A 17,668-nucleotide genomic window follows, 5' to 3' on the forward strand; every position below is an offset into this window, starting at 1 on the left:
CATTTGTATTACCAGTGCTATAAAAAATGAAAGAAGATCCACAAACACTGTCACAAGCCCTTTGAAAGCACCTGCCAACATTTTAATTACTCTTCTTCAGACTTGTTCCTACCTTATGCATTCATACGTCCAAGCCACGGCTAAGAAGGAAACAAATTTAGAGACAACTTTCAACACTGTAAGAAGCTTTCCTTCTTTTGTATTCACACCCCAGACACCCACCAACCACTTCTATAGAGTAGCTGAGACATACTGAACTTCCCTCCTTACACAAGTATCAAAATGATCACCCACTACCACAAAGCTCAGGAACATGTATGAAAAAGCTACGAGTTGAGGTGGAATAAGTTAATGCAACACTTTGCCTGTATCTCAAAGCTCAGCCTTGTTCTTTTATTTAAGCAAGCGACATTAATCTCCTGTGTGCCACCCTGACAAGATAGCTTCTAAGAGCAAATATCAAAATTGAAAAGTTTAAGGGGGTATGTCCAACCATATGCATGTGTGTAATAAGCAGCTGTTTAAAGTGTTAAAACAGTAAGCAAACTTTTGTACATATGTTGTCTTATGTCCTACTAAAGACATTTAAGGAATCAATTTTCTCTAATGACCATTTATTTGCAAATTAGGATAAGTCAAAATGCTCTACTGAACTTCTATAAAAACAGTTTCATGTAAATAGAAAATACATTTATTTTGATTATTTCATTTTTGGAGGGGGGAGCATCTTATATGATGAAGGAATACTTAATTTCATTTCTTTTTGTTAATATATTTCAATTTTCCTTTTATAAATGTTTCCATTCTAGCACTCCTGTCTTGGTAGGAAGTGGGGATGCAGTCAATGTATTACACAGCCAGGATCCTAACTTTTGTCAGGATCCACCATACAGACCGAGTCTTACAGCAGCAGAGTAGATGACGCTAAAATATTTCATTCCACTGAACCACTTCTCTAGGAAGTCTTTACTTCATGACTTCAAAAGTCATACTAACTACCACATATGCCTGTATAGCAGAAGCACAGCCTCTCTCTTCCACTGAGGAAAAAAAAAAGATTTTCAAAAACCTCTCCTATTTTTGCAGCAAAATGAGTGAGCCTAATTCAGTGCTGTCCAAAGTTTCCTTAAGACTTGTCAAAACAGGTATTTCTCAATCAATGCCTTGTAAAGAATACATCATCACATTTTCTGGTATTGCTGCTGCCACACATACATAGGGAAAGTAAAAGGTTAGGAGTAGAAAAAAGTTTGACAGTGCAAGATACTCTACTCATTTCCTACTATTATTCACAGATCAGAAGAGGTTAGGACAATGATTTATAAAAGATTTACGGTGCTTTCCAACAGAAGAAATGTACACATATATGCATATTACTGGGTGTTTATTTCCCCTGCAGAACAGCAGGACTCACATTACCATATTATGCAAAAGGATAAATGGAAGTCTCAACAGATTTTTCTTTATCCAAAGAATTATGATCTATACAGGAAGCACATACTGTAAAGTGAAAATATTATTACTTCAAAACAAGAAAAGGGCAACTCTGCTGCATATCAATGAATTGATACCAGAGGAGGAGAGAAAAAATACCATACTCAACTTCAAAGGTCACATGAACTTATCAGCATTTTTCATAGAGATACGAAAGTCTAATCATGTGCCTGTCAATCAATTGTTGTGATATATGAAATACCTAAACTATGTGGAAAAGATCACCTTGTATTTTATGTATCTTTCCATCTTCCCCTCAATGCATCACATTAGAAAAAAGATTTCAGAAGTACAAAGTGATGATGTTCTCATTGTTTTCTAAAATTTCAGAAGCTGTTGAGCTCAATTCAGTTACAGAGGAAGAGGGCACTTAATAATTAGCAAAGAAAAGGTTGTTTCTGTTTAAGTTGTAGTCCCAAGGGACCAAAACAGGCATGAAAGAGAAGTTGCTGGTAAGAAATACAAATATGAAAAACATACTGCTATCATGGAACCTGGACTGTTCATAGAAGGTAACTAATTATTTTTGAAAAAATTATACTTGCCCAGTCAAAAATCTCCAGAGTGGCGGCATCAAAAGTAAGATAAATCAGAGACACATTTTCACTACAATACCACAAGAGCAAAGAAGGGAAAAAATATTAAACTAGTGCCAGACACTTTTCAGAACTCAGTCAATTTCCCATGGAAGTGGCTTTAAAAGCTCATCTCAAACCTCAATAATTTTTGGCTGAGAGAACACACCTGGAATAAATTTAAATCAGAAAAACACAAAATAATTTAGAAATAAGATGCTTAAAGCAGTCCTTCTCAGTTTAGTCCTTCGGGGAAAATGTATTTTTTTTTCCCTAATTGGAAATGATTTTTTTACCTCCTTGAACCTGGAAGTAATAAAAAAGAAAGGGGAAATAATTTCCAGCAGAAGAGCAGAACTCTCCTCAAGAACAGCAGAATTCTTCTACAGAAGTTCATGAAACAATGGTGATAACTTTGCAGATTGAACCTCTGTGTTCATCTCTTTCACAGAGTTTTCAGACAGAATTAATAACAAATACATGCATTTTTCACTGAACTAATTGTCATTATCAAAATATAAAGTAATATTAAATCCAAGGCTTAAGACTAAGCATAAACACAGGCTGAAATATAGTGATGTCCCATGTAGCACAAAACTGAGGAATTTAAAGAGTTTATAGAAGTATTAATGTTTGAGAGAATTTATACTATAATGTTTATGAAGATCTACCATGCAGATTACCAACTATTTTCCACAGACTCAAGCTAAATGCATTCCTTCAATACAAATGCACTGCCTTCTATAGTATGTTTACACATGTGCTATTTTTCAATTCTAAAAATTGATAAAGATCTCACATTTCATAACAAATAGTTAGCAAAAATCACAATATGATGAAAAATGGCAGAATTTTTGCTATGTTGTGTGAAGCACATACAGTCCATAGCCAAGAAATTAATAATTTAAGTACTCGAACAAGCAAGGCAGCCTGCCAATGTAGATTTCTGCCCTAGTGAATTGAGAGAATTGAATTGGCACAAGGACTGCAGCAGATCAATGAGTCTCAACGTTAAGGAAGCTACCATTACCTACACAGCTTTATTGTTGACTACCAGCACATCGTTCTGCCCCGGCAGTCAGACAAACAAATGTGACCACACTCCATCCACAAGAGTGCAAAGGCTTCTCTTTAACCCATCCTGCAAAGTCCCCTAGCTTCAGCTATGCCTATGAGCGTTGCACAGCTGTGCAATGGGAACGCAGTGCTAATAGGAGATTTTGGGTAAGGTGGGCAGGGAGAGTGTGAAACAGATATTGGCACAACTTAGTGCCCTCTAGCAATTCCCACAACAGTCTAATAATTTACCTGTCTGAAAACACAGGTACTAAGAAAGTAAATATTGATATGAAATTGTTTGGCAAAATCAAGCTGCAACTGAAGCACAGATATTCCATTAAAATGTTTTTTTTCAAGCAATATTTGATCAAGGGACCCTTCAAAAAGTCTTACATCCAGCACACCATACTGGAAGCACAAGTCCTTTCATCTGACTCTTAAGTTTATATTAATTCTGGATTTTAGAATTTTTTGGCCATAACTGCATTTTATGAGAAAACTTACTGCTATCATCAAAGGGTTAAGAAGAAAGCATTGAATGAACCATCAGCCTAAAGAAATTGTGCCAGTATGTAGGGCAGGTTTATTATCCATAATAAGAAAGAGCTAACTACATCACAAGCATAACAGGGGAAAAAAAAAGCACCATCTGGATTACATTATGGTCTGAAAACATTCACTGACACCTAAGAGAGAGCTTAAACTATTTCAGAAAAATGTAAGAAATGTTTGAAAGTGAACTACCTGTATAACTGCTTCTTTAAAACTTAGCATAAGAGATTTTGCATTAAATTCTACATATAGAAGATATATTTAAAAACTACTGTATACAGATGTTTTCAAACAACTTCCTTCTTTTCATCATGCAGATCCCTCTGTTGGGCTCTGCTGAACTACACAGGAGTAGCTGCTTCACTACTATGCCATGCAACTTCTGTTTGGACAGCATATTATTGATAGCAACAGGAGGTCAAGTATCACCAGGCACTACAAGCATTTTAAAAATACAGAGATCAGGGGAAAAAATCCAGACTGAATATAGATCAAATGAGAGGACACCTCTCTGACAAAGGGAACCCTCAAACACAGAAAACCTTAAAATGGTTTGCCACTTCTAGCAAGAAGTCAAGAAGCATTTCAACTACGAAACTGGAATATTTCAGCTATGAATGTGAAAGCAAGAAGAGACAAATGGCCATCTGATTAGGGTGTAAAACTATACACCACAGCACTGTGAGAAGTCAAGATTTCCAGCTGAGTTAGATACCGTTCTAGCAGTCTAGACAATATGCTCCAATAGAGACTAAAATGTAATAAAATTCCAGTAGGTGTTAAAAAAAGTGTGTTCTGTAATTTACTTTAGTGAAGATACACAAACACAAGCATTAACATGTATAAGAGCTGGAAAAAAAATAACATAAAATTAAGTAATCTAGAATTATCGTGAAAATTTCCATTGAGCTTCAAAAAAGACAAGATACTTCAAAAGAGAAGCAGTCTTGTGGTTTCAGAAATCTTTTAGTGTGGTTCAGCCTCTGATGATATGCTATTACCTGGTATGATTGCCACCTCTTATTTCTGAGCTGATAGACATCATCAGCTGAACATGCCATACAGAGAATAAATGAACAGCAGGGTGCCAAGCAGAAAGCAGCATAAAGGAAGAGGCAGCAAAAAAAATAAAAGGTAGAGTGGATTGTATTAATATCTAAGACATTTTGGGAAACTCTCACATGCCTTTTTTGGTAGTATTGTCTCTGAATTCTTGTATTTTATACAAGCTCTAAAGTACTATGTACGTTATGCCCCAAAATTAATTGTAAATTCTTCTTCTGAGTAGATATGTATCAGATTAATGTTACATTTTTTTTATCCCAAATTTATTATCTTTTTAAGAATCAAGAATTCCTAGATTTATTACATGGTAATAATTTTAGCAATAAGACTTGAAGTTTTTATAATTTCTGAAAATGTTTACTTGCATATGCAATCATTCCTAAGTGAGAAGTCCATTTGTAACAACTGAAGTAATTCTTTTACCTACAGTAATTAAAAGAAAAGGTGTGAAACAGAAAGATATAATACATGTAAATGTGTGACTTTCCCTAATTAATGAGTCCAAAGATTGAGACTTGAAACAAAGGGCATAAGTATTTGTAAGAAATGGAAAGTCAGTAGAAAAATACCTCAAGGAATTTTCATAAAATTTTCTAGTAAAATTTAACAAGACACTTTAAGAAATTCACCACATTTATTTTTTTATGCAAAGGATGGTTGCTTTTTTGGTTTGGTTTATGGTTTTTGGGTTGTTTCTTTCTCCTAAGCTTTTCCTGATTCTGGAAAAATCTTACTTGTTTAACTTAATTCTTTCAATACTACTCTTTATTTATTTTATAATTTATCCTGCATTTAAGTGACTAACAAATTAACAAGAAAGTCATCAGCTACACAGAATCTCTTCCAAGCGATCAATCCGTGCCAAAGGTGACATTATACGAGCACTGATACAAAATAACAGACAGAATAGGAAAATCTAGAGACATTTCATTTAGCTGATGCTGATGACATCTCAAGGATATTAATTTATCTAGAGCTTGAAGGAGCACAAAGAGGATTAGCAGCCTTATTTCCGTTTACAGTAATTGAGTCTAAAGACAAAGGTGATTTTATATTTAATCATCTTCCACACACACATTAAATTGCTTATCACTTTAAGATGCCATCTCATACAACTGCACTGCACACTTGGATAGTTTTGAAGCAATATCCTAAAAAACAATCACCATAGCCTATACACCCATATAGCTTTCAATGTTTAAGATAATGTGAAGACTGTGCATTTAAATTTTTAGGGCAGACTTCAGTGAAGAAAAAATAAATATATTCATGTCCACCTTAAATCAGCCAGTGTCCCTGTTGAAATTATTTTCAAATAGTCCAGAATTTCCCTTAAACTACTAGAGTAGTTCAGGGAAAACCTACGCTCACTTGAAGGAAATAATCTAATGAAATAAATAATAAACCCTGACTTGGAGCTAAGTTTAGCTCAGCATTAATACCTATGAAATTATACGCATGGTTTATATCCATCTTTAGACTGCACCTTGACTAGGATACCTCAGGTTGCCTGTTTGGTGTATATAGCTTAGTTAACGCTGCATCTTTCAATATGCTTTTTTGAAAAAAAACCCAAACAAACACAAACCAAAACAAATCAAATCAACAAACAAGCAAACAAAACCCCAACTCAAAACAGAACTCCCCCAAAAAAACAAGAAAAAGTGTTGCCTTCTAACCTGCGTACCCCTACTCAGTTCTGAAACTTATACCATATCCTAGAAAGAGTTAAAATTCTAACACACAAGTTACAATGCATTTCTGACAAGCTATTCCAACTCTGAATAGATGTCAAAGGTATCTATGAAGTTTTTTTGTTTGCCAAAGAAAGAAACACCCTCCATTTATCAACCTATTATTGGCTGTTCAAAAGCCTGTATAAAAACTGCACCACTTAAGACAGACTCCTGCCCAATAACCTATCATGGAAATTAAAAAAGCCTCAAGCTACTAAAAAATAAGAATTACCTTCCACAATTTGTACTTTCATCTTTGAATTTGTACACATATTTGAGGCAGAAATACATACCTCACCTCAAGTTCCAACCTCCTCTATCACTATAAATATGACACAGTCATCTCTGCCAAATATTACCTCCTTGGAAGCAGATATGGATCGTGTTTGCTTTGTAAGTATGCTTTCTCCTAGACAGTATATTGTTAACAGATCAGATATTACAATAAGATTAACCAGAGGACCCATTCATATCCTCTCAAACCTGATCCAGGCAGCTTGAGATACAGAATTCTGAGACATAAGAATGACTAAAAAAATCAAGTAGTTTACAGTAAAAGCTCCGAAGAGGTACTCCTTTTTTACAAGGTAAAAAGAGTTAGATCCTTTTGAAGAAATCATTATTGGCAGACTAATCTGGGAATAATTTTCTCAGTGGGAAAACAGTTTTTAATTAAGTAGTGCTTGTTAACATTTTGTGACAGACATAAAATGTAATTAATGCACAAAGATATTCCCTCCTTTAAAAACTCTGCAAATTTACTCTCTTACTAGCAACCCTAAGTGAAAAAACTCCAGAACTTATCAACAATAATTCTAAGATATGACTATAAAAACGGATTAAATATTTTTTCAGATCGGAACTTTACCTTCCTTTTTCAACGAGCAGCAGGACATCTATTCTCTCTCCATTTTGCATCACACTGCTGGTTGCTGAAAACAGAACACATAGACATTCATATGACCTTCACAGACACATATTTATAGACAAACACATACATGCATGCACATACAGACAGACCTTTTTTTCAAAATGATCTCCAGTGGCAAAAGGAGCATGGAATTCCTAAACTTTGCAAATAAAGAATGCTGCTGCTAATAGTAACAAAACGCCACAAAATACCACACCACATTTACATTTAAAAGAAAAACTAACACAAAACATTATCAAGAAAGTTTAAACATACTTTTTAATGTGAAAATATGCTACAGTGTTTTATTGTACTCAACTTGCAAATACAAGTTGTAGAAGACATAATGATTCAGAAGTAAGCTGGATTTTGGAATTCATTAACTTGAAGATCATTTCCACCCTTCTTTATGCCTTATGTTATCCCTGCTAAAAAAAGCACCCTGTAAAACACTCACATTGTACATAACACATCAAATACATCTGGATAGCTTTCAGTTGCACTGCTTAAAAACTATACTGTGCACTATACTAAAACCAGTTAATTAAATGTAACCTGCTTACTAATTTGAAATTCTGAAAACTTAATTTCTCAAAGTGCGTGTCATATGTAATGCACACCTTATTTGAACTAATTCCCAGAGAGAGTAAAGTCCTAAATACCAATTAATTAAAACCAATAAACACATTGCATGTTATATGATGTTTTTGTGTCACACAAACTCCTAGCTTCGTCTATATTTACTGAATCAAATATCAAGAAGGTAAGTCACTATACTTCCAAAAATGATTCATTAGTTTTCAAATTTCATTTCACAAATCAGTATTATCAGTATTAACAGTGGAGCAGATATATTCTGGAGAGAGAAGAAATCAAAGAAAAGAGTGTGGATATATAATATTTCCTAGAAATACAACTAATATTAAAAACCCCAAGCGAAACAAATTCTCAACTGCAAGTCAAAAGTCTTTCATTTTTATACATGAGATATAATATACACAGATTTTGCACGCTCTTATGATTCTGGCAGAGGCAATTACAGTTGCATCATCAAAAAAAATATCAGGAACAGTTCTCCTTATGCCTAATCTTTTAATTCTGAATTAGGATCAAAAGTATTCACAAGTTGAAAGACACCTAGAGGCATAAAAACATTGCTGATTAAAAACCACCTTCATGGTGTTATTTACACCAAATATAAGGTGGCAGTAAATAAACAGTGGAAAACCCAATGGCATTTAGGCAAGCTCCTGCAAAACAGTCCACAATCTGTCAGCATTCATAAAGGGTATCATCAATAAAGAGCTAAACTATCTTCTCTATGCTACTTCATTAGAAACCCCAAATTATATGTATTTTTCTATGCAACATATTGCCTTGTGCAATATAAAAACAAGTAGGGCAGATATGCTTAAAAGAGGATTCAGAGCATAACTACAAACGATTATATAAAATTGGTCATAGAAGACCATGTATACAAACATTCTTATCTCATCACATCATGATATTGAGCAAATAATATTTTTAGTATTGGAAAAAAGTCTATTAGTCTGTGAAGTAGTTTTCCAAGAGAATTATAATTTTCCAGTATGTTTGAGTATTTTAAAACTAGACCTGTCAATCATCTCAAGAATGTGTTCTGCAGTGAGTATTTCTGCCCTGTCAAAAATATGAGACAATAATCCCAAAAGGTTATATATTATTATTCAATTCTGTACTCTTGTAAGAAAGATACTGCTGCAACTGGAACGAAAACTGTCATCGTTCATTTTAAAGCTGTGAAAAATTTCTCTGGCATGTGCCAAAAAGTAGAAAAAAAAAACCCAAGACAGAAATTAACCAACCCCATATTTAGATAAGAGTTGGAAGAACATCTGACTCATGTGAAGGAATAGTTACTGAGCTTCCCAATATTTATTACTTTGAAATGTAATAGAAATGTCCTTAACAGTGAATTAATCCCACAGAACATTTTCTGAATACTAGATGTTCTTACTTAGTTCTTGCAACCTCCTTAGATATATGGAATCTTCTTCAGCATCCTCCATTTCAAGACAAAAATAAAGGCTCGACTTCTCTATAGCAAACCAGCCTTTTCTCCACTGATCCAGGCTGTGGCAATCTTTGTAGTACAGCTGCCCGATAAGGTCACAGTCCCGCTCTAACAATGATTCTGCCACCGGGGGAACAAAATGCTACCAAAGAAAATGGGGTGAGTCAGATGAAGAAAAAAACCCTCTGCCCCTAAAAAACAAAATCAAAATATTGCAAATCTACAGGACTCCAGGATTAAGGTCACAGTAAAAAAAACCTCAAACTCTGAGATGTAAAACCCACACTCATATGCCCATAGGTACACTAAATTTCAAATGCAAAATCAAGTTTAACATTTTCTCCATTCATGCTCTACAATTCAAACATGTTTGCTTTTAAACTACCATTGATTTAATTAGTAATGTGATTATTAACATTTGGAACAGTATAAAATATGGTATTGCCTTATGAATTTCATTTCAGCAAATAAATTTAATAGAATTGCAACCATAAAAAACTTAGCTGAAATATACTCATACAGTATATGTCTTTATATTAGAGCACGTTTAATATATTCTTAAGGTCGGCATTTAAATGCTGCTTCAATTCCTTTCACATTTTATTACCTTGTTTCAAACATTAAATCACAAAAGTTATTTCTTCCTGCTGCACAAGAAACCTTTACACGCAGGAGAGATCAGTATTCATCAATAATGGCTTCTCAAAGGTTTTAAGCTAACAATGGCACTTTATTATTTGTGCAAAGGCTCCTGGCCTAACTGAAAAAGATAATTATCAGTATTACCTTAGCTATTGCTGAAGTCCATTTTCTTTGTGAATGTGCAGTTTCAGCTCCAAACAGAAAAACACGCTCTGACAGTAAGTGTATTTCAAATGTAAAGATGTCCCTAAAGGAAGTAAGAGAAGAAACACAGTTGTATTTAGTCTCCAAAAGAGCAGACATACTAGTGTCAATTTATTTCACTATTTTTTCATTCTTTCATACATATGGAATGGAATCCATCTGCATTTCTCCTCCAATATTACAAGCAGCTAATAATAAAGCACTTCACAATACATCAGGATCAAAGTACTTTGCAGGTCAATAATTCAGGTTTAAAGACTATGGTGTAACAATTTTTTTAATAATTCCAAAATGCATAAAAATGTTTACATATAGTCATTAAAAATGCATAGGGAATTTTTTGCTTTCGCAAGCTCATGTTATTTGATCAAGCACATTTTTGTGATGCATTCAAAAGATATTTTTGTATGTTTAATATAAGCTGAACAACCAGTTGAATGGGAAGTTGTAAACAAGTTGAAATGTTGTTTCATAGGGACTTTTAGATGTCATTTGATCTCATCTCGTGAGAGGGATTTGCCCTCTTTGAAGAGGGATTAGCACAATGAGAAGCCTTGAAAACAGCCAAGGATGGAGATTATTATCCTTGTCACCAACCTGTTCCTGCCCTTCACCTGCCCTTTTAACTGAGGAGGCTTTTCCTGTCAGGCAGCCTGAACCTGCTGGGGTGAAATGCATGGTCACTGTGTATCCCTGCCATCACCAAGAGTAGGAATACTTTGAAGTTGCTGTAGCTCAAGAAACTCTTAAAAGTTTCCTTAAGGGAGCTTCTTGGGTATCTTTCCTTTTAAAAATTATACCACTATTTCAGCAGATGAACCCTGTTTACTCAATTTTTAATGGACAAATAAGAAGAAAACGCAAATCAGTTTAAATTGGTGTGGAATTTGGAAAGTAAATATGGTGCTGAATTTTGGGTCGGTCACTCTTTAACTCAAAAATTATGGTTCAGCAATTTATAGTATGATTTTGCCTGTGACCTCTTGTAAGATGCCAAATAGATGGAGTATGTTTTTTCCTTTCAATGCTGAAGACTGAGATTTGTCTAAATGTGGAGAACTGAGCATGAGTCACTACTATAATTTTCAATAGCCACTTGGAAAATTATATAAACACTTAGTTCTGACTAACAGAATAGGCATTTTTAAGGACCCGCTGTTTCACTACATGAAATGTCAAATCTAAGTAAAGTTTCTCATAAAACTCCTCAATCACAAGTAAAGCACAACAGGAACTTAGTTATTTCCAAACAGTGAAGTATTCAGCCAACATGTTTTTTAATTTAGTTATTAACCTAAAATTGAACCATCTGGAAATGCAATAAACAATAGGTTAGATTTGAACACAGAAGAAAAAAGTGATTTTTTTTTTCTTTTGTCTGGGTGCCACAGAGCTACTGCAGAATAGTGAAGGTCACTTCTCTGTATTTGATGGCATATTGAGACATCACCATGTTTCAGGATCTCTCTCCCCTGTAGCAGTCTACGTCCTTTATTCCCATTATCTTTTTCAGGAGCTTCCTGAATACACTATGCCTTCTTTGCAGACAATTTTGTTTTGTAACTAACAGCACTGCAGTATTATACTATAGAAAGTTTTTTTTTTTTTTTAGGTGCATACACACAGATGCAAAAACAAAGTGTTATAAAATCTGTTAGACAAATACAAAGCATATTTTAAACAAAAATGTTGCCCTAAAGAAATTGAGTATCACTGTAATCAGATTTAGGTCACTCCCTATGTGATGTTTTTCATGAACAAATGGGATGCGAGAGAGTTATAAAAGAATAAACAAGACCTTCCCCACCCCAACCCCCAAAATAAAAAGGAAAGAAAAGCTGGTTTCTTCCAGTTAAAAATGTTCATCAGTTCCACTGCTGTCCTCAGCTACAGAACTAAGAATAGATTTCAAAAACCAATGCCTCTGTGACCAAATCCAGAAGCATTGTGGAGAGCTCTAGTCTGCTGCATTACAAGGAAGAAGCAAAGCGAGAATTTTGGCTTGAAGCAGAGGTCAATACCAGAAAGAAAAATGAGTATTAATTGTTCAATTTATCATCATGTAACCTTTCAAGCATTGAGAATATTCATTACAAATTTAAGAAGAAACATACACATCTAATTTAAGCTGCCGTTTTAAATTACCCTAATATTTTCATTCTATCACTATAAAAATTCCCTAAATATGACATAGCACTAATTTCTTGAAGTCAGAAAAAACCAGCTTTTTTTCGAAATTGCCTACTCAAAATTCAGGAAAAAATGAACAGTTTGTTTACTGAGATATGAATTCAGGAGCTTACCCTCTGTTTAAAAAGAAGTCTGACTTGTGTACTACAAGACAGATAACTTCATTGACGTCAATCATACCATTAGGAGTGGTAGTTTTATCATTTTCATAGTAGCTCAGAAAGCCACTTTCCAAAGTGCACCATCTTTTGTTGCAATCTGTGATTAAAAAAAAAATAGAAAGGTCAGATTTTCTTCATTAAGTTTTTTTTTTTTTAATAGGTAAATACAAGATGCAGAAAAAAGGCTGCAGAGCAACTTCACTGAATTATTTGGTATATTTAATTACAACTAAATGTTTACTTCCTCTTATGTCCTAAAATATGAATACAACACATGACATAACATAGTAATGTCTATTTGCTACTGAAAATAGTCATAAATTCATTCTAGCTTATGTCTATTTCTTAGAACAAAATCTGAGGTCCATCTGTTTCCACTGCTGCAGAGAAGTAGATCATAAAAGAAAATACTTTTCTTATTTTCCACTGTCTAAAAATTCCTATACAGCTGGCAAAGTACTTCTGAGAATTTGGTAAAACAGATCAGGCAAAAAAACCCCAGAAAAATCAAACAACAAAACCCAGTTGTAATCTGAAAATATTAACTATGTTATCTGATATTTCATGCTTTTTCTGTTGTTTTCTATATGGTTTATATAAGTTTTATAAATATTTTGTACTATTTGTTAATATTTGTTTATATCATGCTATTTGTTACCTAGTGCTATCTATATTCTGTCTAAATACAAATGTTAAGTACTAAAATAACCATAAGATAAATGGCTTGGTAATGTATTCGTTTATGAGAGCTGAGCACCAAATTTTAAGGTTTTGAATGTTCAGGGTTTTTTGTCCCCTGGCTTTTCCCCCCTCATCTTCCAAAACCTATTCTGCAAAACAGCTCACTACTTCAATATTCATTAAACTATTAAACTCTCAAGGACAATTTTGGAATATCGAAGCTTTTTAAAGGGATCCATAAAACCTTTTACACACTAGAAACAAAAGCAAAAATCAAACTTGAGCCCCTAAACCTCTAAGCTTCACTTTTTGATCCACTCCATCAGAATAGCACCAACATTTGAGCTCTCTTCCCGCTGATATCAACAGCTGTTAATTAACAATAACTCTCCTCAAAATGCACGCACCCCTGCTGAAAACACTGACGCTGCTCTAATGAGAAGTACACAAAGAGTTGGCTCTCTCCTGTACTGAGACACACATAATGAAAAACGAGGCTGTATTTCCAGGTGTTCCACCTGGCTGGGACAAAACCTTGGTTAATTCACAGCACTTGAATTTATTGCTTTATTGCATCACAAGACTGATTTCTTCAGTGTCCCTTTACCATTAGGGCCAAGTCTACAAAGGGGCAACAGTTTTCTGTGACAAGAAAGCACTTAAATTTTCAGCCCTTGATGCTGAAGACAAGACTGTCACCTGCCTCAGAGATTCCTAACACTGAAGAAGAACTTAATTCTAATGATTAAACAGCTTCCCAGGATTCTGATTTGGAGCCCTATCCACACACAGCAGTAACAAAAAAAAAAAAAAGGCCCCAAATTTGTCTAAATGCTGGGAGAAAATGGTGCTCCCCTATGGCCTGCAGAGGCCTCAATTAGTTCATGGCAAGTCAGAACTGCTTCAGCAGGAGTTCTCTTCTCTACAACTAGATAGTTAGGTGAGATTTTTCAGGTAACATGACCTTATTTGAATATCTACAGGCAGAGGAAGGAACTGAAAATTTGTCCCCCATATTACTACTCTAACCCTCAAATTTCTTCCTGAAGAGAATGAAAAATAGTATGTCCACTTATTCACAATAATTTGCAATATGAGTATTACTTCATGTTAGTGAGATTAAGAAACAGTTCTGGATGTAGTGAAAGAAGAGAAAAAGAAAGATTATATATTTTGTATTTTGAGTAGCAAGAAGTACTTATGTCATACTGCTTTTTAAACATGGCAGAGATAGATTAGAGCCCTAAGGTAAGAGCAGTTTCTCATTCAAAGTTGCAGGGTTTTTTTGTTTTTTAAAGTATGTCATTACATCTCCCTCCCTTGTGTCTCGTTGAACAAATGGTCAGGGAAACTATCTCCTATGTATCTGTAAAGAGCCCATCCCAGAAATACCAGTCCTGACAAACCCATGGGTAATTGAACAGCAATACAAAAACAAAGCAAACAAATGCCCACGCCCAAAAAAGCAAACAGTAGAACATCTACCATCTTCAAGACACAATCACAATTTCAGAGAACAAAACCTGACCTCAGAGAAATCTGGTTCCTTTGCATTTATTGTATGCTCCCTCAAGTAGTAAGTGCAATGGTAAGTAACAGACTACAAACTTTCAAAGCAGCTTCATTTCTGTCCACTAAAGACTTGAATGGAAGACAGTCAAAATTTCTTGTCTGGGGGCTTTCCTTATAAATTTTAAGCAATCCTACTAACAATGCTCAGTCGCAGTACATCTCGCCCCCAAAATGCTACAAGAAGCCATTCTGTGAGCACTTTCAGCCAAATCTTCAATCTATACAGGTATTTAGAAATATGCCACCTCTAATATGGCATTGTGTCAGAAGAGATTGCCTTGTATCTGCTCTCCACTTGGCTAAGCACTGACTTCTGGATTTTTTTAATAAACTTCTTTATGAATATATACAGATATCCACAGCACAGAAGATCAGGCTCGAACTTGGAGCAAGTAGCAATGAGTTTTTCAGTTAATACATTGTTTCCCAAATAAGCTCCATGCAATTTCAGAGCAATCCCAGATAAAGTCCTATCCAGCAGCAGTCCTCTGTCAAAACAGGCCTGTTTGTTAAGAATTGCAAAGTTGCTAGGACATGCCTGTGATCAGGCATTAGAACAGTCATCACCCAATGCTTTCAAGAATTTGGAGCCACGTTAACATACAGATTCTTCAAAAGCATATTTAAACAGGAGTTATAAGCTTTAGCATACTTTTAATATCCATTAATAATATTAAAGGCATATGCCATGAGAAAATGGACACAATCATACAAAAATGCGTATACACCAGCACAGGATGGCATGTACGGATTTTAGAAGCAATAAATTCAATAATAAATCACAACAGATTTTAAAAATCTATCTTATTTGTTTAGATGGAAGAAAAATATAGGAAGACAAATGGGAAGAAAAGGGAAAAATTATCTGATAACACCTCCTCTCAGAAAAAAAAGAAAAACAGTAGACTGATATGCACAGGGGGCCGTGTATATCTACTGTGATATACATGCATTATCCCTCCCACAAAGCTCAAGTTGTCATAGAGTCATTGTAGATGCTCATTTCCACTTGGAAGATTTTGTAAATTCGTGAGCTTGAGAAACACCCTACTAAAAATTCAGTGCTACTTGTAAATGACTCCAGTAATAGAACAATTTTAGATGAAAATTAATTCTTGGCACTAATCTAAATATAATTAAAGCAAGAAGTGTTTTTGTGTGTTTCTTATTTATCAATTACTGTGTTTATTGAACAATTTTTCAGAACTTCAGTTTTCTTCCTCTGTCAACTACTGAAAGAAGAGATCAAGACAAACAGTATTTTCTTTATCTGAAAGAGGTCTACTGAATCAAAAGAGGACATTTCTTATCAAAGACATTTAATCTCAAAAAAAAGTAGTGCAAGAAGTTAAAAAGAATAAAATTAATCCAAATCATACATATTCATGTGTTATTCAAATACATAAATTGAAAGTTAAATACCTTCTTTTAATTTCTTCTCTGAAGGAAGCTTAGCCGCATTAGAAGAAACTTGGTACAAGAATTCACAAAGAAAGGTGGAATGTGAAGAATCTTCAGAGAAGCCACTTTCACAACAAGGATCACAGTTTGGGAAATCTGCTCAAAGACAAAGGAGTAAAAACCATACAGGTCTTCATTTATATCAGTTAAAGCCATTTTTCCACATGTCTAAATGCATGTCTGCAAATATGCAGTTGATCTGCAGTATCTTTACTACAACACTGATAAAACTTCCTGGTTTTATTTTTATAATTAGAAAACAGGTTCATAAAAAAACCTGGTTCAAAGTTGTTACAATGTCGCCATTGTCATCCACTGCTTGCCAAGGTAATATAAAAAACTGTTTCCTGATGTTCTGAACTTTGATTTTCATCCCTTGTGTAACATACTTCAACAGAAGGAGATTGCTTCTCTTGAGGGATTATATAGAGTTTACCAGCAACTCCGGCAGCAGACAGACAATTCTGGGAATCATCATCAACACACACTGTCTCCCCTCCCCTAAAGATAAGAACATGATGGTGCTACCTTGGCTGGAGAAAAAAAAAAGTAGAAAAGACAAGTAAACTTCTCTCTCCATAGCCTTAGGACCACTTGAGACCATAGGTAGCAAAGAAATCACCCTAGCTACATGTCTGCACCTGACTGAGCTCCACATCCTATGACCCAGTGCATGGCACTGGCCTGAGCAATACTCAGGCAGAAATTTAGACACTGTGTCTGCCCTTGGAAGCTTTAATTCATTCCTGTGTTTCCCACTAATCCTTTTTTTGCTCAGCCTGAATGTGAATAGATCAGTATGTGAACTTTCAGCCCCTGATGGTTTCAGACACTGCCCAGCGCTTTTAAAAGAAAAGCTCAGTTACATCCATGCACCTCAATACATACACTGTTAAGAGCAGCTTTCTGTTTTCAAGTGCCTCATAGCAGCCACACACTGCAAACAGAACTGTTCACTTCCAAGCCAAAGTTTATCATTTGCTCCAAGCTGCAACAGAAGCTGTGATGGGAAAAGGAGGTTTCTAGGATAGATCTTATTGCAGGTTCAAGAGCTGAGTTTTATTTTGGGAAGAGAGATTGTGAAAAAAACCAGCTAGGTCTGTGTGCAATAGGAGTGGATATCAATTTAAATATTCTTTAAGGAAAAGAAAAAGATTAATAGATTAACTAGATTAATTCTTCAGACATATGTTTGTGTACCCTTTTTTTTTTCTGGTGAAAGACTGTTAATATTGGCAAGAAGATGATGGGTTTTTTCTGTGGTATAACTAAGGGTATGAGATCTGTGACTTATCACTGTGTTGTCTAAGTCC

General features: G+C 34.7%; 1 protein-coding gene across 1 annotated transcript in view; it reads right to left on the minus strand.

Annotated features, from left to right (window-relative positions):
- Positions 1-17,668, minus strand: part of ARAP2 (ArfGAP with RhoGAP domain, ankyrin repeat and PH domain 2) — a 118,088-nt gene that overhangs the window by 34,506 nt on the left and 65,914 nt on the right. Inside the window, exons 17-21 of the mRNA XM_064712425.1 lie at positions 16,317-16,451; positions 12,594-12,738; positions 10,231-10,333; positions 9,388-9,586; positions 7,350-7,413 (exon numbers count right to left, since the gene is read on the minus strand). Coding sequence (XP_064568495.1) covers positions 7,350-7,413; positions 9,388-9,586; positions 10,231-10,333; positions 12,594-12,738; positions 16,317-16,451 — 646 coding nt within the window. The remainder of the gene's footprint in view (positions 1-7,349; positions 7,414-9,387; positions 9,587-10,230; positions 10,334-12,593; positions 12,739-16,316; positions 16,452-17,668) is intronic.

The sequence above is a fragment of the Zonotrichia leucophrys genome, chromosome 4, assembly GCF_028769735.1.
Source record: "Zonotrichia leucophrys gambelii isolate GWCS_2022_RI chromosome 4, RI_Zleu_2.0, whole genome shotgun sequence".
NCBI lineage: Eukaryota > Metazoa > Chordata > Aves > Passeriformes > Passerellidae > Zonotrichia > Zonotrichia leucophrys.